At 39.9% G+C, this 27,481-nt stretch overlaps 4 protein-coding genes across 5 annotated transcripts; 2 read left to right on the top strand and 2 right to left on the bottom strand.

Annotated features, from left to right (window-relative positions):
• Nucleotides 1-1,309: 1,309 nt before the first annotated feature.
• si:dkey-93l1.9 (uncharacterized protein LOC562339 homolog) lies at nucleotides 1,310-7,430 on the bottom strand. 2 transcript variants are annotated; one of them, XM_042409464.1, is made up of 5 exons: nucleotides 7,111-7,430; nucleotides 6,639-6,760; nucleotides 4,646-4,880; nucleotides 1,858-1,993; nucleotides 1,310-1,772 (listed from the first exon to the last, which is right to left on the bottom strand). In XM_042409464.1, exons 2-5 carry the CDS (start codon nucleotides 6,699-6,701, stop codon nucleotides 1,685-1,687), a joined length of 522 nt encoding a protein of 173 aa, XP_042265398.1. In that variant the 5' UTR covers nucleotides 6,702-6,760; nucleotides 7,111-7,430; the 3' UTR covers nucleotides 1,310-1,684. The 2 variants fall into 2 exon arrangements, with proteins under 2 accessions (XP_042265398.1, XP_042265397.1); XM_042409463.1 differs by lacking the exon at nucleotides 7,111-7,430 and having other exon boundaries at nucleotides 6,639-6,942.
• A 2,511-nt stretch (nucleotides 7,431-9,941) lies between these two features.
• On the top strand, nucleotides 9,942-10,796 carry mrpl49 (mitochondrial ribosomal protein L49). Its single transcript, XM_042409559.1, has one exon. The coding sequence runs from the start codon at nucleotides 9,992-9,994 to the stop codon at nucleotides 10,523-10,525; it is 534 nt and encodes a 177-aa protein (XP_042265493.1). The 5' UTR covers nucleotides 9,942-9,991; the 3' UTR covers nucleotides 10,526-10,796.
• A 2,298-nt stretch (nucleotides 10,797-13,094) lies between these two features.
• Nucleotides 13,095-18,197, bottom strand: haus7 (HAUS augmin-like complex, subunit 7). Its single transcript, XM_042409371.1, has 9 exons — nucleotides 18,059-18,197; nucleotides 17,362-17,477; nucleotides 17,185-17,246; nucleotides 16,942-17,003; nucleotides 16,246-16,430; nucleotides 14,386-14,500; nucleotides 13,981-14,214; nucleotides 13,739-13,850; nucleotides 13,095-13,665 (listed from the first exon to the last, which is right to left on the bottom strand). The coding sequence occupies exons 1-9, from the start codon at nucleotides 18,113-18,115 to the stop codon at nucleotides 13,604-13,606; spliced, it is 1,005 nt and encodes a 334-aa protein (XP_042265305.1). The 5' UTR covers nucleotides 18,116-18,197; the 3' UTR covers nucleotides 13,095-13,603.
• A 3,481-nt stretch (nucleotides 18,198-21,678) lies between these two features.
• Nucleotides 21,679-24,468, top strand: las1l (LAS1 like ribosome biogenesis factor). The gene has a single exon (XM_042409024.1). It carries the CDS (start codon nucleotides 21,867-21,869, stop codon nucleotides 23,577-23,579), a length of 1,713 nt encoding a protein of 570 aa, XP_042264958.1. The 5' UTR covers nucleotides 21,679-21,866; the 3' UTR covers nucleotides 23,580-24,468.
• Nucleotides 24,469-27,481: the final 3,013 nt, after the last annotated feature.

Here is a 27,481-nt window from a genome sequence, read left to right as displayed (position 1 = left end):
AAACCTGCTGTTTTAGAAAATGACTGATTACTGATTAGTTTGATTTTTGATCCAGCACCTGTGAAAGGTTTTTTTTGGATGTGCATGCCTTACACCCTTTTTGTCCATAGAAAATTACTGAGCCTTTAAAAAAATATATGTGTTACCTCTTTTTAAAGATCTACATCTACAGTAGGAAGCAATGGGCTTGGGGCTGAGTGCAGCAGAAACTCAGAAAGTATTGAGAGACAGATTAACACATCATTGGTCTTTTCATGGGATTTGTTGACAATAAGAAAACTGTAATATCCTTAGCCTTGTCCTTTAATGTCTTTGCTTTCTTGCATTAAATGGTGCACTGTTTTCTTGCTATGCAGTGTGTTTGTTTTTAAATTGCTTGAAAGATATGATTTGTTTGTTTTTATTTGTGAGATATAAATGATGATGTTACAATATAGCACAACAGACTTTTTGTAAGCTGAAGCCTTCTTTAATATTTTTGAGCTGTCCCCCACATCAGGCCCGGCTCTAGACAACAGCAATGAACCAAACTAGTAGGCAAGATTTTGCAGTTTTACTCATCCTGAGGTAGGCTATCAGCATTAAGAACCTTACCTAAGGGTCCACGCTGGATATGTGTTACCCCACCCTGACTGGGATTTGAACCCCTGACTCCTGTGCCAAAGTCAGTATTGTTTATCACTAAGCTATCCAGCTATAACATCAGGAAGAAGGAACACAAGAAGCTCGATAAATACTAAGGGCTGAAAGAGGAGCTAGAAAAGATGTGGGGAACAAAGGCAACAGTGGTGCCAGTGCTAATCGGAGCACTAGGGGCTGTAACTGGGAGAGTGGCTCCAGTAGATTCCAGGTACAACACCTGAGGTCTCTGTCCAGAAGAGCGCAGTCCTAGGAACAGCTACAATATTGCGCAGAACCCTCAAGTTCCCAGGCCTCTGGTGGAGGACCCGAGCTTGAGGAAGACACACCACCACCCCCCATGGGAGGGGGGTGAGAGTGGGATTTTTTTTATATATATAAATATATAAAACTATTATTTGTTTTATGAGGAAAACATGACAAGGACAGGGCCTCTAGAACTGGGTCAGAGCCATTGATTGGCTTTCTGTCTCCCAGCAACTTTCTTTATTAAAAAAAAATGCAATTGCATATTCAGTGGATAGTGCAGGCTGGTGCTGCTCCATATCATGACATATCAAAAACCAAAGAATATTGTTTTTACTGTTTTACTTTTACTGTCAATTAATTCTGTGAAAAATGACATTGGATATAAGGGAATTCTTAAAGGAGGGATAAATGTTAATATGAGCTGAAAGTAAGTTAAACATTAACAGAATAAGAGACTTATTTCCAAACATAAAACACTTCTCTACTGATATAAGTAATGCATTCATTTATTTTGTTACAAAACAATGAACCAGCTCACCAATACAATGTTTGAACAGAAACACTATAAAGCACTTATATTTACACAATAGTTAAGTTTAACATTACCTCAACAATGCAAATGCAAAGGGTCAGTAAACTGTGCAGTACAGTCTTGCCATCTGTACTGAGCACAAAAGGCAAGTATTCAAACTGAGGTTTTAGGTTGAGATAATGTGTCAATCTTTGATCAATAGCTGTAACCTGGAGCTGAGGTTGTGTCGTTGGTTACTGAGGATAAGGTTTTATTTGGCAATCTTTAGATTATGCCACCAGTCATGTTAAGGTCAATGGGCAGTGGGAGAAGCTGAGGCTCTGGTATCGAAATCACAGGAGGCACTGCTGCCCTGTGAAGTAAAACAACAAGAAGATCTCATCAGTTTACACCAGTAAGAGAGCCTGCCCTATATAAAACTGTGTCACATTGCCTACCTGACAGCATGTCCCTCGAAACCGAGTGCTGTGATGAAGACGTTGACGAGGACTGTGAAGAAGACAAAGACTGTCGCTACGTTGTTCATCCAGTTCAACTTGGCATGTTTCCTCATGTCATTCAGATCGTACTTCACTGTTGGCACAGAATCGCACAACAGCAAAAAACTAATTAGCTACATTAAAAGATGATGAGCAACAGAGACAGAAAGGCAAGAGATGGGAAACTGATGTACTTAGGAAGGAAGTTTAGTTTAAGATTAGTTAAGGTTTACAAAAAAGACTGTGCTGGTGAGAAATCTATTCAATGTTATTGGTACAAATTTGTAGATATGTACACTTGTAGATAAAAAAAAGTTTTAAATATGTATTTATATTGCAAATACAAATAATTATTAAATTACAGAGGAGTGGAACTGAGTGTTGGCTGTGATTACTGGCAGAGAAAGAAAGAACTTAAGGTTGGTTGAAAAGTGACGGTCTAAACAAAGTTCACAATCGGTTATGTGAGGTATGGCTAAACTGAAATAAAGCAATTTGGGATCGACATTAGTTTTCTTGAAGATGTGCGAGATGAGAAGTACATGTTTGTATGGTAAATATGAAGCTACTGTACAGACAGCTGCTGCTTAGCTTAGCATAAAGACTGGAAACAGCTAGCCTGGCTCTGTCCAAAATCTGTGTAAGGAATAAAAAAAAAGATAATGTGTTAATTACAATTTTGCTACCGTTGGAAAGGCCAGGTGAGTTGTTTCCCCGTTGCCATTCTTTATGCCAAGCTAAGATAACTGGCTGCTAGTTCTAGCTTTATATTTACTGTACAGACATGACAATGGTATCTCTAAGAAAAAAACAATTATTTCCCAAAATGTCTATTCCTTTAACAAACATTTGCAATGAACCTAACTACTTATTTTACTGAATATACAGTTACAATCAGAAATACTCAACCCCCCCACCTCAAGAGACATTATAGTGAAGTGAATTGAGGTTAATGAAAATATATGACAAAAAGCCTCATTAAACAACAAAAAATATTTATTTATACATATGTGAGTTATTCTGACAACAAATTGACTTAAACTTGCGTTCAAATGAAAAATGTAACTCTTTTCACAAATGTGCATGTGCACTATTATTCAATCCCCAGCTTCAGTATTTTGTGGAACATCCTTTAGCCTTTATAACTTCTAAGTGTTTAATAAGTGTTAATAAGTGTTTTCGGTAAGTGCTGACAAGCTTCTTACACCTCTCTATTGGAATCTTTGCCCATTCTTCACATGCAAAAACCTCTAGCTTATTGATGTTTGACGGCTTCCGTGCTGCAACTGCCTTCTTTAAATCCCACCAAAGATTTTCAATCAGATTTAAATCCAGGGACTGAAAGGCCACTCAAGGACATCCCCGGATCAATTTCTCAACCAAGCTTTGGTTGACTTTGAGGTGTGCTTGGGATCATTGTCTTGCCGGAGAGTTCACCGATCACCAAGGTTCAATTTCCCAACAGAAGGCATCACATTTCTCTTTAAAATGTCCTGGTATTTCTGGGAATCCATGATGTCAGGTACACGGTCAAGATTGCCAGTTCCTGTAGCAGAAAAACATCCCCACATCATCAATGACCCACCTCCATGCTTGACCGTGTGGATAGTATTCTTCTGGTAAAAGCCTGGCCTTTCTCAAACCAGACATACCATTGGTCCATGTGTCCAAACAGTTCCAGTTTAGTTTAATTAGTCCATAGAACTCCCAAAACTCTGCAGTCTTATCATAATTCCTCCTGGCATATTCTAGTTGACCTTTGATGTTCTTCATGGTCAAGAGTGGAGTGCATCTTGGAGTCAGGCCATGAAGTCCTTGTTTATTCAGTGCTCGTCTTATAGTTGCCACTGAAGCACTTGTCCCAGCCTTCATCAGATCATCCTGTGGGCATTTTGCAGTAACACAGGGGTTTTTCTCAGTTGCCCTGATTAAGTTTCTAAGGGTTCTTGATGGAATTTTGGGCTTTCTCCCATGCCCAGGCAGGTTTCCAGCTGTGCCATAAGTTTTAAACTTCCTTATAATGCTCCCAATGGTGTCTCTTGGAATGTTAAATCTCTCAGAAATCTTCTTATACTCAGTGCCTTTCAGGTGCAATGAAATAATTTCCTCTCTCAGTTTTTGTGGAAGCTCCTTAGTCTAACCCATGATTGCAACTCACCTTGAACACCTTCATGGGTGGGGTTTATATATGCATCACAGCTGGAGCAAATTAAGGATCATTATATAGTTCCCAAAGGAAAGTTAATTATGTTTTAACTCCACTTTAGGCCAAAAAAATTGCAGGTTATAAAAAAAAAATTACAGCAATATTACATAGGGGTTGAATAATTGTGACATGGCTATATTAACAAAATATAGCCATAAAGAGGTCATCCAAAGCAAAATCTAGCTCTTTGAAAAAACTTTCATTGGTAAATCCTTACAATCTTTGGGGGGTTGAATATTTCCGATTGCAACTGTATAAACTGATTTGATTTTTTCTACATTTTAGTCAAAGTGCAAAGGATCTGATATCATCTTACAGCTTCGAATGCACACAAGAGTGGAGTTTTGGTGAAGTTGTGGTGTTCTCTCTTGTTGCATAAAAAATTAGAAAACTTCTCAAAAATAGTGTTTGTATGCCTCCTTTTAGTCTTTGTGCCTTCCAAAATTCAAGATGGGAATATATAGAAAGTATGTACTTAAGTGCAAGAAAGGTGGAGAAAGAGGAATGATAACAGGAGTGCAAAAACTTTGAGTCACTTGCCGATAAAGACAAGCAGCAGCCCCACTATGACCTGTAAAGAGATGGACACAGACAGCAAAACAATGACAGGGATGTAGAAACGGTACTGAGGCCCCACATATAGAATAGTCTTCAGCTGGGATGAGTTGGCCATCAGCAAGGCGACATCCAGCATGCTCTGAGCTGCACTCTTCTTAGTGGCATAGTGATTTATGTTGATGGGGCGATATATTTTTCCAGAGGGGGTTGTTGCCGCCTGCCAGTTAAGAGAACAAAGGTCAGGTCTGAGAGAAAATTGCAGCCACTGTTGTATATGTAAATCCATCTTATTAGTGTTACAGTCTGTAAAGGACAAAATAATGTCACTCTTCTATTTCAAGTCTGATTGCTCTCTGCACATGGCCAAGTCCATGCATCACTCTGGTTTGTTCCAAACGCAAAGAGGTGCTATGTATTTTGTTACTATGTACTCTATGTTATGAGGTGTGGCTGTAAAAGAAGAGGGAGTGGAGGGGACACAGGTAATGACTCACATGGATCCGAGAGAGAGGCAACAAGACACAACATGCTCGGGCACATACCAACTCAAGAAACCTGACAATTTGTCACATGAACTGATACATGCATGTGCAGAGAAAATGAAATGAAAGTGACTCTGTATGTGAGCAGGAGGTATTTCAGGTGACAGTGGTGTCAGATATTGAAATGTCAGCACAGGTAAGTACACTGTTGCTCTGAGTAGAAAAAGCATCATGACCACAGTATCATTACCTTCATCTTCCTCTGCACCACTGAGAGAAGGTTTCTGTTTTGGTTGCCTTCTTGTGTACACCAAATCAGCGCTAAAGGTATTTTCTCAGGGCTTTGCCCGATCATGTCACACAGGTAGACGGAACGTCACAACTGGGTGCAACTCTGAGTCACAAAGCTTTCATTCATCTCTATGCACAGCTGACAACTATGGAAAGAAACACTGATTTCACACGGGGTTATGTCACACCCTGACATTCGTGTAAATAGACTCTAGAGCAGTTCTCAAACGGGGGGTTGGGACACCCAAGAGGGGGCGAAAGTTAAGGGTCCCATAATTATGCTATTGTTTTATTTTTCTTCTTACAAATTACCAGATAATTAAGGTGTCTCTAGCCTTTATTTATTCAAACAAAACGGAGGGGGGGGGGAGGGGGGGGGGGGTTGTAAATAGCTTTGCTTGGGAACCACTGCTTCAGAGCACTAGTGGGACACCAATGTGGGTGCCATAGGCCAAAGTTGGCCTGATCACTAATCCATTTGATAACAATGAAAAAATACACATATATAGTATATAAACTGCATTCTTTAAACATTTGAATGTATCTTTTGGAAATTACACATACTTTGTAATGTATGTCCAATATGTGTGCTAACTCATACTGGATTTAATGAATGCACATGACATCTATAAGCAATGATCTCCCCCAGCTTTTAGAAGTATGAATGTGAAATGCATCTATGGTAGGCAATTTTTCTGTTCACATTTCTGCAGGCTTTGTCCTGCATGTGCCAGTTTCTGTTTAATATAAATGTCACTTTTATGTGTCAGTCTATCAAAATGAACGGATTTCAGTGCAGTAGAGTAAATATCAATAAACTTCACCTTGTCTGTATTCACCCTCTAGTTCCTCTGTGGATATTTCCTGGGCATTGTAAACATTTGTGTTTTGAACAATTTCTGAATCTTATCATTTTTTAATCATTCCCCAGTATTATGTAACTATACACAATTATTAACCAAGTAAAACTCAATAAACTGTTAATGAACTGGTCTTTACAATGAAATATATAATATTAAAGATCAGCTTATGGGAAATTTGCATCTGAATACACTTGGTGAATGTTGGCCACTGATCTACTCATGGCCCTGAATGAAAGCAATAAGTTTAGTTTTTGGGAGGGTTGGTTGACCACGCCGCTGTAGAGAATACAGTAAAACAGAATAATAAAGGGGAAGGGTTTTTCAGTCTGCTCTGCTTACCTCTATGTCGTCCAGTTTATTCAGAGCTATGTCCTCTCCGTTCTGTCTGTCCGCCCGGGCCATTCTCCTCTCTTTTACAACTCCACAGCAGCTATTAGGAAACTGTCCTTCTTATTGTTGATCTGATAAATGATGTATGGTGGGATATGGTCTCAGAACTCGGTGTAGTGCTCACAGAGAAAGATGAGTGAGTAGGGCAGGACTAACAAGTCAAGCAGCTCCTCTAATTACAAGCAGCGACACTGACAAAGACTCCTCCCACTATGTGTCTCTGTTTCTCTCTCTCTGTCTAGTTGAACTTGTTGAGAAGTACTTTAGTTACAGTCTAACATCTCACTTTTCACTTCAATTCTAAACAATAGTATGCTCATGTTAATGTTTTTATGGGTTTTAGTTTTGTCTCAGAGTGAATAATGCAGAGGTTAGAGGACATTACAAAATTCAATTGTGTCTTCTCCCCCTACTTACTTACGTAATTCATGAGGAAATAGTCGTTTGGGTTCAGGATTGGGCGCTTGCCACATAGAGTCCAAAAAAATGCTGATCTGTTGATATAGGTCCTCATGACAAGATAATAGTTAACATTAGATGACAGTTTGTGTGTCTGGTCCATGGTCTCATGAAAACATTTGGTAACACTCAATTGAGATGTCAATTGCTCTTTCCGAATATGTTTTTTAAAAATGTTTGTTTTCCACTAGAAGACAGGGCCTTAGGGGCCTAAAGCAGGCTTTGAGCTTCGCCATAGTGCCCAGAGCCCCACAAACCAACAAATACTCATATGCTGGAATGTAAGCCCTCCTATGTTTGCTTTGTGTCAGTTGATTTGTGGCAATTTTATTAAACATAAATATTTACAAGAAACATGGGGCCTGAGGTTCTGGTTGCCCACTTTGCTAGAGGACATCTCTGCACTCTGATGATCTTTCTTAAAGTGGCTTTGTTTGTTGCTTCATCATTATGGATGGTGTTTAGAATTCACTTTTTAATGAAGTTAAGTATGCAAAAAGTGAAGTTGGTCTGAATATCTTTCATTTTTAGATTTTTTGGGAACTGAAATCTCATTTTATTCAAAGATTAGACATGATTTAGGAAGAAACACACCTGTGTATACAAGTTCTCACAAGACACAGTGCATGTCAGACCAAATACCAGAGTCCAAGGAACTCTCTCTGCAATAAAATTGTGTCGAGGAATTAATTTGGCAAGGGTATAAAACCATTTCTACTGCTTTGATTGTTGGCAGCACATTAGGCTCTATCAATGGACATAGAGCTGTCTGTCTGGCCAAACTCAGCAACTGAGCAAGACCAAGAACCCAATGGCCACTATAACAGAGCGTCAGAGGAGATGGCATGGAGAACCTGCCAGAGGGACAACTATCTCAGAGGCACTCTGTTGATCGATTGGTAGAGTGGTTAGATGGAAGCCACTGCTGAATAAAAAAGAGAACAGGTAAGATTTGAGACTGTATTTGCTGCCAAGGATGCTTTTACAAATTATTGAAGACTGAATACTTGATGGTCATGGTACAAGTAAGCTTTTTAATACTACTTGTCAGTGCTGCAACAAATGTTGCCATAGACAGATGCTTAAAAATAAGCTCCACAAGACAGTAAATAAAGTCTATTACAGCTTTTCAACTCTGATAGTGAAGTAGAGGAAGCGGTTTCAGAAAGAGAGGATGCTGTCACTCAAGTTTGCTGTCACTTGAGTCCATGACACACAATCAGCATTTGAGTTCTTTTGACATTAGCTGTGTCGAAGGAGAGACAACTGGCAGTCATTCACTTTGACATCCGCAATAGCCTACCAGACCCACTCAACAACAGAGACACAAACTAGATGCAATCAGAGATGTTTGGGGTAAATGGGTGCACATTCTAACTCTCCTGTACAACCCTGGTCCACATGTTATGGAGGATGAACTTGTTGCATTCAGAAGACGCTGTCCTTTCAGACAGTACAAGCCCAACAAGTTTTCCAAGAAAGTCAAAAGGTTTATGAAGATGCAAGGCAGAACTCTGCACCCCTAAAAATTTGCTTTCTGTGAGAGTGCAACCAACGTTTCATGCTACCCGAAGAAGAATGAAAGAAAAACAAGAATATTGCTATAATCTTCTTGTTCTTTCTGAATTCTCCAACAAGTTAAATAAAGTTTTAATGATTTGGACTGATCCTTTGCTTGTTTGTGAGTGTATTTAAACAATACAGGTCAATTTGACCCATAGCATAATGAATGTAATATGTTTCCAACATAGTAGGAGGGTTAAAGTGATCTATAACAGAATAAAAGGTGAAAAAAGTGAAGTGGTCTGAATATTTTCAGAGGCCAGTATATGAAGTGATACATCTTCACAATGTTTTTTTTTTCAATACAGAGGTTTGGAAGATGTCCACTCAATGAAACAGAGGTACAGTGTAGTGCCGCCACCCCATATAAAAGGCAGATGATGTTATTTGGCACTGGAAACGTTTAAACGGATATTATTATGCACCCCCCCACAAAAAAACACAAAAAGTACATTTAATCAATTTTGAACCTCCTATTATGCTGCTGGTCAATTCGACCCGTTTCTGCTTTTGATTTGTCTGAAATACTGGTTCTCCACTTTTTTCCTCAATGAGATCTTTTGACTTCTCCTCATTTTGGGTCATGGACACACTCATCAACTTGATCCGGATGCTTTCATGTATGTAAACCCAAACACAAAGTGTTGCTGTGACTGGCTTTATTATGTTGACTGGTTCTGATTGGCCTGTCATGGTACACATGTTCAGCAGGACAGCGGGACAGGTGAATGTGCAAAATCAACAACAACTTAAACCAAAGCAAACAAACATAAATAAAATCTGCAGCCTCAAGGCAGGCTGCCTACCCTCTCTCTCCCTCTTCCATCTCACTGACCAGTGACTGGCCTTTTACCTGCTCAGCCTCACCTAACCGGAACGTACCATTTACTCAGGTTACCACAGGGTGAGCTACACTGATACAAAGTTTTTGAAGCATACAGAACAACATTGATGTAGGATGTAGAAAACTCTCATAAAACAACAAAATATAACATTGTGTAACACGAGGTACTCATATAACCTGTATTCCGTTATTTATGTAACATCATTGATAAGTTAACAGAAACACTGGACTGAAATTAGTGATTTAATACAATAACGCCAGGGGAACAGTCAGGGGAACAGCAAGGGAATTTTTAATATTTTGTGATTTAGGAAAACATTTCGAGACCTTCCCTTGTTACAATTATACTCTCGTTGTCCAGTAGGGGGCATTGTGCTCCAGACTACAGGAAGTTATTGACTATTTCCGGGACGACATCACTTCTACACATGACAACATGTCGGCCTGCCTCCGTCTTCAGTCCGCGGTGCTCCGCCGCGCGCTGCGAAGCGCCTTCAGCCTGCACAGCCGGACACCGGCACCTCCTACCGCCGCTGTCGGGCTGAGGCTTGTCAGTAACGCTTCTGCAGATGTACAAAAGACGGTGATAGAGTCTACAGAGGAATACAAGTTTGTCGAGCGGCTCATCCCACCGTCACGGGTCCCCGCTCCGCCTCAACACGCCGGGCCAGCCCCGTCTGGCTGGACCCCTCCGGCAGACTCACCGCCGACTCTGCCCTACATGATCCGCCGCTCCCGCATGCACAACATTCCGGTCTACACCGACCTGACCAAGGGCAGTCGCAGGACGACGCTGGTACGGAAAGTGGAGGGGGACATTTGGGCACTGGAGAAGGACGTGAAGCAGTACCTAAAGGAGGTGACGGGCAAAGAGCTTCCCACACAGGTCAACGAAGTCACCATGACCCTGAAGGTCAAAGGTCATTTTGATAAGGAGCTGAAGGAATGGTTGGCAGATAAAGGCTTCTGAATGAGCTTCCAGGACTGTCACAGCATCTTGCTCCGGGGCAGAGAGCTGGTTCATGTGAGCAGGACAAGGACATGAAAGAACTACTTGGTAACCGCAACTGTTGGAATCTACTGACATGTCAACACTTAAGAAATGTGTCCTACAGTACTTTACTCAGATCTCAATATGTGACGAATTACTGAACTCCATTTGACATCAGAGATTGAAGCTGTGGGATCATAGGGTGTGAAACTGTATACATACTTGTAATAAATATGACTTATAAGTAAAACCCATTTTGTCATCTAACCTTATTTTAACAGTAAACTGTCTTGAGATTTTCTGAGTTCCAGAGTTGCTGCAGGACAGGATAACATACTCCCACCCTGAACAAAATCTATTACTCATATGATTGATAAAATAATATATTTGCTATACTTAATTCAACCTAAAACAAATTGTACTATTGTGCTGAGTAAAGCTGAAGCGATTACTTGATTGGCAAAAACATAATCAACCATTTTGATGAAAAAATGCTTTAGGTTTTTAAGCAGGAAAGCCAAACATTCACAAGGTCTTCATTTGTGAAGATTTGCTTCTTTTCTTCTTCTTAAGTGATAGTAAACAGGAAATCTTTGGGTTTTACACTGCTGGTCAGACAAAACAAGTACTAAGAAGAAAGTGCTTTGGGCAGATGAATTGATAATGATAACTAATTGTTAGTTGTGGTGCTAGTGCCAAGGGCATTTGGATAATAGGTGTATTTAAATCATGACCAATAGTATAATATATATATTGTAACTACTAAAACAAAGTATTATAACTTTTGATATGACATTTCAAAATGCAAATATACAAAGAAAAAATTAATGTTTCTCATTCAGTGAGTCCACATACAAATTTAAATAATAATTAAAGCTGCAAGCAGCGATGAACGTGCCCTCGCACCTTGTGTGCATCAGATGGAGCGGCAGCCGTGGTATCACTATTGGAGCTCTGTTGACAGTTCTGACTTGTCAGGATTATCGGACACTGTGTGATTGGGTAAAATATTATTTCCTGTGTGCAGTATGCAGTGCTGGAGATGACTTATTTGAAATTGTATATATATTTGATGAACTATGTGTTAATTAGGCTTCACTTCCTAAACAATACTACATAAGTGAATTATTATTGCAGCAATACATTTACCAGAGGACAACTAACATGGATATACATTTTTTGGAATATTGGACATTGCATGTAGGAAATAACTATCACTTCCTGTGTCCACAATGTGGTGCTAGAGAACAACCATTATTAGATGCCATGTTGCTCTATATTATGTGTAGACCCCTCCATGTGAATTTCATGTGAATCAGATGATGTTTGTCACATATGGCTGATTTCCTGTTGTCAGTAGGGGGTGCTATGACTATTGTTGGGGAATTTTCTATCTTCAGGGGTAAGAATTGGGTTTGACTGGGTTAAGCATGGGCCTTGAGGTCACAGAGTCTCCTCTCCTTGAGACTCAGAGCAGCTGTCTGTGATGTTTGGGGAAGCGGAAGCCTTTCTGATAGGATAAATCAGCGTTGCCGTGGTTACCAAGGTCAGAGGGGGTGACTGCCTGACTCCCTACACACCACAGATAGGTGACTGCGTAGATTCCATTGCCAAAATCAGACAACAGTGGTTCCAGACCAGAATGTGCTGACAGTGAGCTGAACTAACACGAGTAAAGTGCAGTTCCTTGTTTAGAAACTATTGGGGATGGGCATGGGAAAATGGCTTGAGAGCGCCCCCTACAAAATTTCAAATTTGAAGCCCCTCCTGTCATTTTCATGTAGATGAACAAAATTTGGTAGGCACATGTAACATGTCCAGACACACAAAAAAGCCTCTTGGAGCCATACCCTAAATCCAACAGGAAGTCTGCCACTTTGAATTTAATTTGTGATTTTTGCGCATTTTTTGCCATTTCCAGGCCTGGTATTTTAACCAACTCCTCCTAGAGATTTAACCCCATCAACTTCAAATTTTCAGTGTCATCTGAAGACGTTTGTGATGAAAAGTTACCAAAATCTTGAGTTTTCACTGAACGCCCTTGTCGTGGCAATGCAGCAAACTTTGATGTTTCGCCATGAAACAGGAAGTTGTAATAACTTTCACGTACATCGCCCAACCTGCCCCAAATTTCTCATGCTTGATAAAGGTCCTGCCCTGAATGTATCCATGTGTCAATACTGACTCATTGTCATAGCACCACCTACTGGCAACAGGAAGTTTCAGGTGCTATACTTTTATGACCTGTGCCTAGCAGGTTGAAGAAATCCACTTCAAATTTGGTTTCGCAATTGCAAAACAAATTGTTGTAACTTGACTCCACATGGTCAGATCTTTCCCAAATTTCACGTGTTTGATAAAACATGAAAACATCTACATGCCTGCAATAGATGCTCTTCCACTGTGGCTCAACCCAACATGCACGATCATCGCTGCTTGCAGCTTTAATTGAATATCAAAATTGCTGAGGATTAATCTTCTGTCAGTTGACTAATTGATGCAGATAATCAGAAAATCAAACAAAAGAATAAATTACCACACAAACCTGTTGAGATTGTGATGCAATTTAAAACATTTATTAAGTAATACAATTAACATTTTAGTTACTGTTGTCAGACAATGGAGCGAGTATGGACTAGTGTCATGGTCGTGGCTCATAAATATATGTTAACCAGACAGTTATTCACAAGCAGGTGTGTTGCAGTGCAGATCGCATCATTATTATATGATCTCAACATCACTTGTCAACAGCATATATATTGATACCCTCGCTGGAGGAGGCTTACACAGTCATTTTGCAAAAGCTCCATGTTGGGGAGATAAAAATATGCATTTATATATGCATTTATTTTAAATGTGCCTTCAAACTTGATGCAGCTGGATCCAGTGGACATAAGGCATTAGTTTCCTCTACGACACAGGGACAGAGTGAGGAACCACAGATCAGGCCCTCCTATAATAATTACTGCAATATTTGGAGCAGCAGTAAATTGACATTCACCTTGATGGTTGGAAGTTAGGCTGGTGTCTGTGCACTGCATGATGTAGGGGACGCCATCAGGAATGAAGCTGGGCAAGAAAGTCTCTGTATCGCCTGGTTAGTTCCTCCAATTGGTCCACTGGGAAAATAAATGAACAGTATGCAACAAACCGTATGTGTGAGTGTCCATGTGAACGAGAATATATACTTACATAACGTGCGCTTTTCTCGTCCACTCCAGTAGTGAGGCTGTGTTTGTAGCTGGCTCACTTCTTCACTCATGGACACAGATGCTTCTGATACTTCACTTAGCATTTCCAACTCCTGACAAACAAGACACAAGCAAGAGGACGAAGTCAATATGACTTATTTCTATACTTCAGGCACTGAGACAGATTTTTTCCATGTGTACGTCAGCACTCATTTTTCTATGTGTGTGTGTGTGTCTTAATACCGTATTGCAGGCCAGCAGCAGTTGGTGTACTCTCTGGAAGACGTCAGCCTCTGTGCTGAAGCTGGGGGGATCTCTGTTGCAATAAGCTCTCAAGTTTGTCTCATAAACACGTCTGAAAGTAGACATCAACTGCTGGAGGTCACGTACCGCCACATGCAATGCATTTGGAGGGAAAACACCAGGACTCTGTGCCTCATTATTCAGGGATTCACACTGGAGGTGAGCGTAGAAGCGCTTGAAAGAGAAGGACACAGCAAAACGCCTGCTTATTAGTACCATGACATACAGTTAAGTCCAGCCAAATCATACATAGACATATTTTCAGAATTTAAATCTATGTGGGGGTTATTTAGCACGGACAGTTCTATAATACTGCTGGAATCACAGGCCACATGAACGACATACTTCTGGCTGTAGCTGTTCCAATACTGACTGAGTAGACTTCAGGAGTGCAGCAACGTCAGCACCCTCTTCTCCAGTTGGCTTATGACAAGATGACTTGGTACCCTTGCGTAAAGCCCTATGAGGTAAGAAAGAAATAGTAAGAGAGATTGCACAGGAGACAAATACAAAGATACTGGTGCTGCTGGTGCAACTTAAAGACCCAGACATGTTTTAAGATCTATATGAAGTACTATTTTTTTGAGTAATAATTTGTGTCTAGTATGGTTTTTCCACATAACAGTTACATTATCTCCATAAAATCTTTGAAATGGCATTTTCTCTTCCCGCCTCATTAAAATTTTTTTTTTAAAAAAAATCACAAAATATAATTAAAGCTGCAAGCAGCAACGATCGGGCCATTGCACCTTTGCATGTCGGGGTGCGCTGCAGTCGAAGGGTTTTATTGCGGATATGTGGATGGTTTCAGGCCTGGACCCTTGCACAAAGGAGATAAATATCACCTCATGTGTCCACTAGGTGGTGCTAGAGAACACCCACTAATTACATGTCATGTTGCTGTATATCATGTGTAGACCACATCATGTAAATCAGATGATGTTTGTCATATGAGGCTGACTTCCTGTTGTCAGTAGGTGGCGCTATGACTAAACATTGGCATTTAGATGTGTTCAGGCCTGGACTCTTATCAAACATGAGAACTTTGGTGCAGGTTGGACGATGTACATTAAACAACAACTTTCTGCTTCAGTGCAAAACATCGAAATTCGCCGCATCGCCACGGCAACAACGTTCAATGAAAACTCAAGATTTTGATAACATTTCAGTCTTTAGATGACACTAACCAAATTTGAAGTCGGTCGGGTTAAATATCTAGGAAGAGTTTGTTAAAATACAACACCTGTAATTGCAAAAACAGCGCTAAAATTGCAACATAAATTTAAAATGGCTGACTTCCTGTTGGACGGTGGTGAAATATCGAAATTCGCCACATCGCAACGGCAAGGGCGCTCAGTGAAAACTCACGATTTTAATAACTTTTGATCACAAACTAGTCTAGATGACATACAAATTTTGAAGTCAATCTGATAAAATCTGTAGGAGGAGTTTGTTAAAATACAAAGCATGCAAATCACCAAAAACGGTCACTTCATTCAAAATGGCCGATTTCCTGTTGGGTTTACGGTTTTGCTCCAATAGACTTTATTATTTATATCTCCAACTTGATAACTCAAAAATGCATTTCTTTTGGAAGAACAATAATAATAATAATAATAATTATAATAATAATAATAATAATAATTCCTTTAGATCCAATAGGGCCTTCGCGCTGTCAGTGCTGGGGCCCTAAATATGCAAATATTGTTCATTTAAAAAGTTTATCGGAACACAAGATGTCTCCTACTTCACTGTAAAGTCCATTTTCAGTGTATATGCACTGATGGCTTCAAGTTTCACTATCACACTTGTGTAAGTTGAATAATGGACCATGATTGGCTTTCAAACTAGTTGTGATGTCACAAATTATCCTCGTAGGCCCGCCCCCTAAAATCTGATTTTCAATGACCAAAGAGAAACTTTCCACTTTCAGCAGATGAATGTGAAAACAGCCCTCTAGTATCAAACTTTGCACATACATCATTTCAGTAAAGTGAAGCTCAACATTCAACTATGGGAACAAGAAGAAAAACAAATTTTTGAATGGAGGGGGGCTTTAAGGAAAATGCTGCAGTAAAAATAAGGTCCACAAAACACCCACAAGTCTCTTATCAGAAGTAAATTTCAAAGAGAATGGCAACATGAAGCAGGTGAAAACAGAGGGAATATCGTGTGTAACAAGATAGTCAAAGAGAGCATACATACTTGATGTTTGCAGGCCAGGGGTCAAGCGAAGGTTTGAGCATTTGTGTGAGGTGAGGCAGACTATCATTAGCAAAGATTTCATTCAGTAGCATCTCAGTATCCACTCTGTGCATAGCAGACCTCCTGCAGCCTGGAGTTATAAGCTGCTCCAGGAACTGAAGCTGCTGGCGAGGACTCACATCACCCTGGATGAAAATTACAAAGACAAAGCACAACATTTTCTGTTTATTGTGTCTGTGAGAGGTGACGACGCTGAGGTGCCGACAAAAAAACAAAACAAAACATGGGTCATCTGGCAAGTTGAACCTAACTCAACTTTTGCTGCAACACACTGCTGTTTACCTGGAGATTACTGCAACAAAAGGATAAAAGATTTGTTACTGTGATCATTCTGCAGAGTTGCACAGTGCTTTCTTTTAGTATTTTGAGCTGCTGTGCAGTGTTCTGGCATTTGATCACTGATCTGTTACTCAAACTGGATTTCCTGGATTGTCTCACCAGTACCTGACACAACATGACCCCCACCAACACAGCCCTTGGACAACATACATACATACATACAAGAACCCAACTGGATTTTTTGGGCTAATACTGATTTTCCTTTTTTACATAAACAAACAACAGACAAACATTTTGATAAGAATCTCTTAGATTCGGAATTTAACAATTATGAATGATATATATATACCCTCTTACCTTGATCAGGTCCAGGTTGTCGGCTTTGCACAGCATCAGCTCCTGACCAAGCATGGCCATCTCTGAAAAAAAACAGACCACAGCAGTATAACAGGTTATTTAAGTTTGAAGGGGAAAACTGTGCCTGCTCTGTGCATTTGCACTCTCACTGTCCTCCATAATGTTTCTATCAAAAGACACCCAGCTGCTGTTAACCATGTATTGTGTAGAAAGGTTAGCCCCCCAAAGATAACAATATGTTACCTTTAGTCAAAACATCTGGGTCTTTGGATCTCGCCGTCAAATTGGCAAAGTTTGGGTTGATACTGTAATGTCAAAGATGAGGACAGGGCAGAAGCAGTGGTTATTTTATATAAAGTGGCATCTTAACTTTGCTACCTGGTTAAGGTGAGAACAAGGTGATGCTATTTGTAGCTTAACCTGCTGCAGATCCATGTCAGTATGTCCGTACGGTGCTGAGAGGGAGTACACAGCAGCTGCAGCATGCTGTCTGCTTCCTGTAGATGCAGACCTTCCACCAAGGGACAAGACGCAGCCTCAACAAAGATAAACACAGACGGGATATTCAATTTAAAGATGATTTTAAATGGCACCATACTCTTTTTTTAAAAATTGCAATAACAATAACAACAGTAATATACGAGGGGTTCAAGGAAAAATAAATACATAAATAAATAAGAAAAAGAAAAAGGTCAGCAGTTAAGACATTACCTTATTCAGTTTATATATTAAGGTAGTCAGTATGAACAGGAGGAATGATTATGGCAAGAAAAACCTGTTACAATGTTCATTTGGGCTCCTGACTCTTCCTTTAAGACAGACGTGAAAAAGTGTGAACCTGTCCTTTAAGAGTCTTTAAGGTTAGGGGTTTAGTGGTGTGCTGGATGGTTTTGATATACTGATGCAATTCATAACATATTGTACCTACTGGAGTAGCAAAGAGCAAGAAACCTTTGAATGATGAGACACCCTCACTATCTTCTGTTTACATACACTCAACCGAAGCTAACACTTCATAACTTTGCAAACAACTAAATCACACCATTAACTCCAAGTATACATGGTCCCCTAATCTCATCATGAAGAATTATTCACGCATGAATTTAACTTCTTTTACCTGTAAAGCAGTATAGACGTGTTGTGCAAGTTGTTTTTCTGTCAAAGCACCCGCCATTTTCCAAATAGAGAAGCTTCTTCCGATGATGATGAAGTTTGCGGCAGACTAGCGCGGATGTATTGTAAGAGGTCCAATAGCAATTGCTCGGCTGGCGCATGCGCCAAAAAAGTTTCCAGCTTCCGGGTTTCCTTCCGCTAGCCCCGCCCGCGAGTTCCCGCTCGACTTTAATTTGTGATGACGTCACAGATTTTAAACTCGCTTTTCTCAGCGTGAGGAAAGTTTTACAAATATAAAACATCCATGGATCAAAACTTCATAATAGAAAGAGTCATAATTGACCTTGTTTGAAGTTCGAGGTGTTCTGTCAACAGTTTTACAGACGTCACTTTTACAATAGTGGTCTGTGAGAAAAATGCTTTTGGGGCATGGATGTATAGTTGGACAAGGCTCCGCCGCTCAGCCTTGTATCCAATTTTTCCCAGTGGTTTCCTCGAGCTGAGAGAAGCAATTTAAAAATCTGTGACATCATCATAATGTAAAGTCTTTAAGCCGAGCAGGAACTCAACAAACACAACTATGTATATTCAGTGGGCTGCACAAAGCAAAAGAAACCTGGAAAATTGGCTGCAAGGCTGAGCAGCAGAGCCCTGTCCAGTTCTTTTAATACATTCATGCAGACTAGATGCAGCAAATACATCCATGCACCAAAGATGTATTGCTTCTTCTTATTCCTCTTCCTTCTTCCTCTTCTTTGGGGTTCAATGGCAGCTTCCATCCTTCGTATTGCATTCTGCCATCTTCTGGAGTTGGTTAACTCCTATGGTATCCGGTTTGTCAGATTCTTCCTATCAATCCTGTCCTCCCAGGCTGACCAGAAAGCTGACCAGACACTTCCTGCCCTGTCCACCCTCACCAGACTCCAGAATGCCCTTCAAACCTGCTCCTGTCAACCCTGATCTCCTCGTTCCCTCCATCATGTCCTCTCTCTCTCTGGGGTTTATTTCCTGCACTTAACAAGTACATGTTCTACTGTTGCTGGTACCTGACAATGCTCACAAAGTCCAATTGGATGCCTCCATATAATATAATATAATATAATATAATATAATATAATATAATATAATATAATATAATATAATATAATATAATATAATATAATATAATATAATATAATCAAATTCATCCAACAGTTGAGGGTGTATTGCAGCCCCCCCACAGTTCATTTACAATTACAGTTCATTTGTAGAATTACAAATGAACTGTGTCACAACTTCTCGTTAGTCAATATGAAATAATAAAATCATGAATAAAAATACAATAAAAGAGAAAATAAAAATACAACCCTAAACTAAAATTAGACTTAAAACAGGAGCAACTTGAAACATTAAAAACTTCCCATTATGTACCCTGACATTGGTAGATAGATGATGATGCACAGAATTCCTGCAGCAAAGCTTTAAACCTGCCCAGGGAAACCAGTGACTGTAATTTTAACTGATTTTGCAGAAGATTCCAAGTATAGAAATATATGTATATAAAGCTCTTTTACCAAACTCTGTTTAAACCTTAGGTACAGTCGACAAAAAGATGCTCTGTGAGCGAAGAGCTTTCCTTTTCATGTACACACAGATATGGTGGTAATACTTCAAAAATGGCTTCATAAATAAAATAATGCCAGTGAAGGAGTCTTCAAGAAATCAAAGAGGGCCAACCAACCTGAATATCCAGTGTGCAGTGATGAGTGAGGGCCTTACAGCTCATAGTGAATCTCAGTGCTTCATGATATATAAAGTCCAGAGAATGTAAGCACTGAGATGATGCATTCATGAACAAAATGCCCCCTAAATAAAGCACAGACAGAAATGACCACCCTCTTTTGGGGTCCACATTTAAAAACATACATAAAACATTACAGTCAACACAAATGGTATACAAAAGACTACAAATATGTTGTTCCTAGGTGTCTCCTTATTTGCTTTTTAAATATTGATTTCTGTGTTAATTTAGTCAGTAACAGTGGTAAAGAATTCCATGTTTTCATTGCTCTATATGTGCATTTAAGGAAATTAGTGTTTGCCTTGGGAAGTGAAAACTTCTGTTGCCTGTCTCGTGGCATATGTATATGACTATAAATTGTGTTTTAATTAACTGTACTGATATGATGGAATTTTGGATTGTAAAACTTTCCATGTTGAGAAAAGAAGCGCAGTGTTCAGCCTGTCTTCAACCTTTAGCCAGTTGAGACGGGAGTGCATGCTGATATTAGTGTTGTACGGACACTGGAGAGTAAGGCTTGTTCTGTACTAGCTGAAGTTTGCTTATATCTTTTTTTGTGGAATTTGCCCATATTATCTGGCAGTAATCAAGCTGCAAAAGAATAGTGTGAATCTATATATGATCTGTCCATTTTTTTCTTCCAGCATCCTTCTTCTTGATTGCATCTAATATGGCAAAAGCCATATGGAACAGGTGGCCGGCACACCATCATCGCTTCCCTTGCTCCCTCTCCCATGGAATTTACTAAACTCCCCTCCTTACTTTCCCACCCCTTCTCTAAAGTTCCCAGTACTCCCCCAACAAACATTTACCAGAAGAGCATACACGAGGTGTTGTTCTAAAAGCCCCACAACATATTCTAAGTGCTTTAGCCTGCACCTCATCCAGATTATTTAGGATAGAGGAAGCTACTGTCCCATATGCCATACACTCATAATCATTTACAGATATGATTGTCTTGTACAATATATCACCATTGGTGTTGTTTTTCTGACGTTAAGATGTATTACTACCACCCACTAAATGTAGACCCGAGTTACCCCTTAAAAATAAATAAATAAATAATACATCTGAATTATATGTGTCAGTTTCTTTAAAGTAAACAAATAAACTGTTATAATTCCCTACCCCAAAATTAAATAAGTGATCAGACAAAAAAAAAATCATCGGTACGAAGAAGTCAAGGCAGCTACTAAATATGTTGAACTTGGAATCTTTATTTATTCACATATTTTCTTTTATATGATTCTATTTTTTTGATCCGCGCCTTTAATGTTGTTCGATGTCCTTTATGGATTTGTTCAACTGTTTGGTTGTTGTAATGGTTTTCCTGTATTTGTCTGTTATTTGTATGTATTGTGTATTTCAAGAGAGAAAGAAAGAAAGAAAGAAAGTCATTTCACAATGATCAGCCTTCTTAATCTTAATCCCACAGTCAGTCAAAACTGTGGAAGCAATCCTTTGAAAATAGACATTCATTCAAGATTCAAAATGACTTTATTGCCTTTTTCAGTACTCGCATACATTGAAATGAAATTCCGTTTTTCCCGGACCAAAAACAGTGCACTTGTAGATTAAAAGATTTAAGCAATTTAACTACTAAAATATAAGATTCCTAAAAATATACAAAGAAAGTTATAAGTAAAGGAATTATATAAATACACACAAGTACACAAAAATATAAAAGTCGTAAAATAGCAGCAAAGGTAGTTTGGTGTAGTGCAATGAGCGAATCATTTTACTTTTGCCGTTTAGACCCAAACTGCAACCTCATCCTGACCTGCGGGAGGCAGCAATGCGCCGCAAGGCAGCTAGCCTGCCGGAAATGCACAAGAGGAAGAAGAAAAAGGAGCCGAAGAAAGGGTCATTTCCGGGATGCGATACAATCGGGAGCTTCGCATTGCAGTATAAAGCTATTTTGTACTATATTGAGGAGAGTGACTGTCAAAGGACACCAGTTTCTCGGTACTGAAGCTCTTTATATGTACAAAGTGTCACCGTAAGTCTACCGTACTCCTCCTCCTCTGTTAAAATGAAGAAAAAAAGCTCGGAGAAGAAGCGCCATGTGGTAGCATGGGTCAACAAAGCTGAGTGGGATCAGATGCTGGAGTATCTTTACTCCCAGGACTCCGGCTTACAGAGGTATGCACTGCAGAGGATATCAGCTTGGAAAGGCAGGTATGCCAGCAGCACACCTGTGGCAGTGGACTGCACAGCGGACCTGGTGAGGTGCCAGGTGCTGGACAGGTCAGGAGAGCTGGCCGGAGCTGACCTGGTTCTGCTGTATGGAACGGCCCTGGTGAGGTTTGTCAACCTGATCACTGAACGTCAGCAGGGGAAAGTTGCTCGGCCACTGCGGCGGCTGGCTGGGAACTTGAACATCCCAGAGTGGGTTGTAGACCTGAGGCATGATTTCACACACCGGAAGCTCCCTACCTTGAAATGGTGTAGAAAGGGATGTAAGGTGGTTCTGGAGTGGCTCCAGCAGGAGTACTGGTCCAGACAGTTGGGAGGAGGACCTAATGAGGATTGGGAATCACAGTCGGATGGAGAGGATGAAGAGATTGACCTAAAACGGCAGGAGGATGAGGTCATTGCAAGGCAAAAAGAAATGGAAGCCTACAAGAATGCACGGGAACTTCTGATATCTTTTGAAAATGAAAAATTCAAGGCTTTTGACAGGCTTCCCGGAGACAAAGAGAAGAGCTTGTGGCCAGCCCCCTTTGCAGAAATGAGCTGGATACTTGGTGAGATCAAGCAGTTTTCTGTGGAATCAAGTGATTTGCTGGTTGATGTGCTGTTGGAAGATGGATTTCTCATTCCTACTGTTGAACAACTGGAAACATTAGGCTGTGACACCTCTGACAACGCCAGTCCCAGACTCCCTCAGACATTCCTGCGTTTTTGGCTTCCCCTCCTGAAGATGCTCAATTCGCCATCCTTTATTCACCTCCTTCTAGAGAAGCTCTTTGTTGAACTGAAGCTTCTCTCCAAAGAGCAGAATAATCACAGGGCTTTCTACATTTCTGCTTGGATTTCAGAAATCATCCTCAGCAACAGCAACAAATTTGAATATCATTTTGAAACAAAGGCACAGAGGAAAGCCAGAGTGAAGGACAGGATTTTTGTGAACCGCATCCAGCTGAGGTGGCAGCAGCTGCTTTCTGCATGTCTGGATGCTCCCTGTATCGGCACGCCTCACTTGCTCCAGCTAATCCTGGATGACATGGAGCATCCTCTTCCTCAGGAGACTCAACAGAGGCTGCTCCAGCTCTGCTCCATCTACACACAGACGGCACACTCAGAATGTGATCCATTCCCAGAGCAGAAGCAACAGCCAATATACACACTGGAGAGTTTGCATGAGAAGCTGCAGCGTTCAAGGTGCCACAGCCATTCATCTCTGGCTGAATTTGCAAGGGGCAAGTCCTCCCAGGAGTACAAATGGTCAGATGTACAGGCTGAAAAAGAGAAGTTGCTCAGAGGTTCTCCGTGGCAGCTGTGTGTTGATAAAGTTTTATGGAAGAATTATCCTCTTGGTAAAGTCCCCGGACAGTCAGATGACCCTTCGTGCCTCATGGTGGGCAACTACTCAACAATGACTGTCTTTGACCAGCCAGTGGAGTTGGAGAGCATCGCACCACACAACATCCCAGGAGCCTCGGCACCATTGAGAACAACTGACGGTCTCCTTTGGAACCACAGTGACGTCAGCAAGTTGAAATCTGGACTGCAACTTTTCTGAGTCATGTTATAATGCTGTGAAATATAAGCCTGTAGCTTCTTGTGCTCTCTGTGGTTTTGACAGTTGGGGGGAAAAAAGGAAACAAACTGTTCAAAATACATTAACGTCAGTACCGGATAGCTTGTTGTTAAATGCACATTGTTGGTGGATAAAACAAATTGTTGCTTTTCTCTGTTTTGCAGCTAATAATTATTATTTGGTTATCAATCTGCTTATTATTTCCTGGATAATTGATATTTCTATAAGATGTCAGAAAATACTGAAAAATGCCAATTTTAATTTCCTGAAACTTCCCGAGACTTTCAGCTTACTATCATACATGATACAGAAAAGCATCAGATTCACAGATTTAAGAAGCTGGAACTAAAGACTAAGACATTTTTGTTTAATAAATGAAACAAAGAACTGACTGTTAAAAGAGTTTCAGATTAATTTCCTTTCAACTAATCAATCATCTAATTGCATAAGCTCTGATGTCATTGTAAATGTAAAATCTTTGGAGTTTTTTGACATTTTATAGACAAAATGATAAATCAGTGAATTGAGAAAATAATCAGCAGATTCATTGATATTGACATGTTTTATGTTGTCTGCAGTATTTTCAATATGTGGCAAAAGTGAAACGATCTTTTATTGTAAGGCAAGAATAGGAGGTAGATCTGGGATATGGTTCATTCATCATGATGGTGTATTAAAAGCACAGTGTTTTTTATTGCACCTTTCATTGTTAACACAGTTTTCAGTCTCTATGAAGGGTTTTGGAGTAGATGCCTTTCAGTTGTAACCCCTCTATGGGAGATATTGTTGTAATGACAACAGCAGGAGGTGGTTTTGTGTAACACATTTTTCTTGTACGCACTTGTATTCAATAAAACCCTTTCTCACTGAAGGAATGTGATGGTTAATCCCATGTTGCAGCTGGTTAAGAGAAATAATGGTTCGGAAAGGACGTCCAATAATGTGGAGACTGGCTAATTGCAGGATAGGCACTCTGTTCACAAGGGCATTCAGACTGAAAGCAGCAGTACATTCAAAAAACACAAACCAACTAGATTTGCTCTGTTACTGCTTGTTTTGCATATTTCTGAAGAAACATATCTTGTGATCCAGAATTAAGAGTTCTTGTGAATGTTAAAAAAAACACGTCACACATAGTATATGTAAACCTTTGTGTTTTAATAGGGTTGTCCGTTATACATAGTCAATAACTCTTTCAAGGGAGACCCAACTGACTACGCAGCATGTAGACAAAATAAAAGATACAAAACTAAAGAACAATTTAACAGGAAAGATTAATTGCATATTTACACAATGACCTGAAAAATATAAACACCTGTATCTTGCACATATAATAATAATAAAACAACATAAATGCTTTATGAAGCTTCTGATTTGTATGTTCTTGTTGAAAATGGCACATAACAGCTGATAAACTGTTGGGTCATGTTTTTGTACTGACTGGCTGCATTATTTTGAAATGTAGTTCATTAAGCAAACGGCAGTGAGGCTTTTATTTATAGACTTTTATAGTCCAGGGATAATATTCATGGATTATTATAAGAGCTCTTATAATACATCCATGATAGTATCTCCTACTACATACTCCAGTACAGTAGGTGGCGGTATGCACTTTATAAGCAATGGTTGCAACCTGCCATAAAACCAGAAGAAGAAGAAGAAGTTCATTTTCCAAAGTTGACCCTCCCCACGCCCACTTCGTCACGCCCCTCTTCCCATTTCTCAGTTTGTACATCCTCGACTCCTTTCCTCGCGTCTTAGTCCCTCCCACCTGAGATGCGAGCGGAGGAGGCGAAGGAGAGACATTTAACAAAATGAGACATCCTCGCCTCCAATGTATGGATATCATACATTGTCATTTTTTATTTAACACACACACGCTCGTCTCCTCTCTCCGTCCTCCTCCTCAATTCCTAAATTGCATCTGGAGGAGAGAGGAGCAAGGAGAGAGGAGGCTTGCCAGAGGAGCTATGAGCGAGGATGCACAGGTGTATCCTTTGTGTCTTTCCGGCACCCGTGACATATGAAAGAGGCATGAAACACTGCTGGAATATACTTCACACAATGAAATATATAAATGATATATATATAGGCAGGCTGTAACACAACAATGGACAGGTGATGCAGCTCTGCCGCACGTCATACTTAATTGACATTTTGTCTGTTTCCTTGACTCCTCTCTCTTCCTGTCTCTTCCTCGCCGAGGCGAGGAAAGTGATCGAGGAGGTACAAACTGAGAAATGAGAAGAGGGGAAGAAAAAGACGCAAGTGAGGCACGTTCCCGCTGAAATTGCAAGGGCTTAGGGCTTGATTATTCGACAATCACCTCTCATCCACTCTGTAAGGCAAGAGCCTGGAAGACGTCCAAATCAGGCACTCGGTCCCTTATTTGACTGTCGTGCACATGATTATTTTATGGGTTGGATATTACCTGTCTGATTTATACTTTAATGTATTATGTGCTTCATGAGTGAGTGGTTTTACCATTTTTGTCTTTTTCTATTTTTAAGTGAGCTCACTAAGACAAATTCCAATCTGTCATGTTGATATGGTGATAAAGTATTGAATAAAAAGTCCCAAACCCACAATCATACACAACATGTTTTGGTGTCAGGTAACGTGATATGTTGCAAACTGCTGTCTCATTCCTATTTAAACCATTTTGAGCTCTTGCAGCCTCTCACACTCAAGCACTTACCAGGTGACATCACTTAAGTCTGTGAGGGTTCAGGGTTTAGGGTTTACTGGTGACTTTGGGATTGGGCCAAATAGTAGGCCTATAGAAGCACAAGAGACAAAACTCTTTTTTGACAACCACCGCTACATGGTGCTGCTGTAGCGCTGACACCATTTTGGAATGAAAACAGAATCACATTCATTCAAATTCATCATATCTTACGTGCCCAAAAATCAGCGTATCTCACAACCAAACCAGAAGCGCAATAGAAAATTTCTCAGAGTAAATAATCAGTAAATTGTATGACACTTACAGTATATACTTGTGATGTCACCACACTAGAATTACCACTGAAGATCCACTGCTCACAATACCTGATTCAATACTGTGGCAAAATCAGAGATCCCATTCAGGACATACTCCTTTATTTAAATACTTAATATAAACATCGACAATTGAACAGAAACTTTGTGTGTTTCATTATTTAAGCATACAGGCTTACACAAGTTCCTGTCCAAACCAGCTATGTATACATATAAAAAACGACACCACTTTAAAACATAAGTAGACTTAGTTAAGTAAACTTCAACCATGTATAAGAGATGAAAAAATAGAAAGACCTGAAGAGAATATAAGGAGACACCAGCAAATTACTAAACAAACCAAGAAATGTTTGTCCTTATTTGAAAAAATGGTGGAGAAGATGTGAGTTGCTTTTGTTGTGAATGTTTTATTTAATTACATTAATTTATTTATTTTGGGGGGTGGATGTGGGGTGGGGTTGAAGTCTACCTATATGTTTGAAAGTAGTGTCATTTTTTATACATAACTGGTTTGGACATGAACTTCTGTAAGTTGTTTCATTTATTTCCAATGGGACATTAATACATTAAAAAAAGGTTTGACACTCCCTTTGTGTATCCTTCATATCTCCAGAGACTAGGAGGTTGTGAACATCCTAATTAGTGGCATGAACTAACTATACTTCTAACTACAAACGTATAAAGGAAAAGGTAAACACATTTATTGTTTCAGGGGGGTAACATTCATTAATATTTGTACACAAATGTAATTACCACAGATACATTCCATTAATGTACAACAGGCTTTCAGTAGTACTTGCAGTGTTACTGTGCCATTGTATTGCCATTTACATGTGAAACTTAGCAAATGACAGGATATTTGACGTGAGTAGTGAAGCTAGAAG

Source organism: Thunnus maccoyii, chromosome 4 (assembly GCF_910596095.1).
Source record: "Thunnus maccoyii chromosome 4, fThuMac1.1, whole genome shotgun sequence".
Classification (NCBI taxonomy): Eukaryota; Metazoa; Chordata; class Actinopteri; order Scombriformes; family Scombridae; genus Thunnus; species Thunnus maccoyii.
The sequence above is the reverse complement of the archived record's forward strand: the minus strand, read 5'-3'. Positions and strand labels throughout refer to the sequence as shown.

Bases quoted from the DNA above. Each gene is read 5' to 3' on its own strand.
- si:dkey-93l1.9 (XM_042409464.1), bottom strand. From the start codon at position 6,701: ATGGCCCGGGCGGACAGACAGAACGGAGAGGACATAGCTCTGAATAAA. The intron at 4,881-6,638 runs GTAAGCAGAGCA...CTTAACTGGCAG, and splicing joins ATAAACTGGACGACATAGAG to GCGGCAACAACCCCCTCTGG. The intron at 1,994-4,645 runs GCAAGTGACTCA...CTGTGCCAACAG, and splicing joins GCTGCTGCTTGTCTTTATCG to TGAAGTACGATCTGAATGAC.
- mrpl49 (XM_042409559.1), top strand. From the start codon at position 9,992: ATGTCGGCCTGCCTCCGTCTTCAGTCCGCGGTGCTCCGCCGCGCGCTG.
- haus7 (XM_042409371.1), bottom strand. From the start codon at position 18,115: ATGGCGGGTGCTTTGACAGAAAAACAACTTGCACAACACGTCTATACT. The intron at 16,431-16,941 runs GTAAGAGGGTAT...ATTTTCATCCAG, and splicing joins ACAACCTGGACCTGATCAAG to GGTGATGTGAGTCCTCGCCA. The intron at 14,501-16,245 runs GTATGTATGCTC...CTTACCTCATAG, and splicing joins CCCTGGCCTGCAAACATCAA to GGCTTTACGCAAGGGTACCA.
- las1l (XM_042409024.1), top strand. From the start codon at position 21,867: ATGAAGAAAAAAAGCTCGGAGAAGAAGCGCCATGTGGTAGCATGGGTC.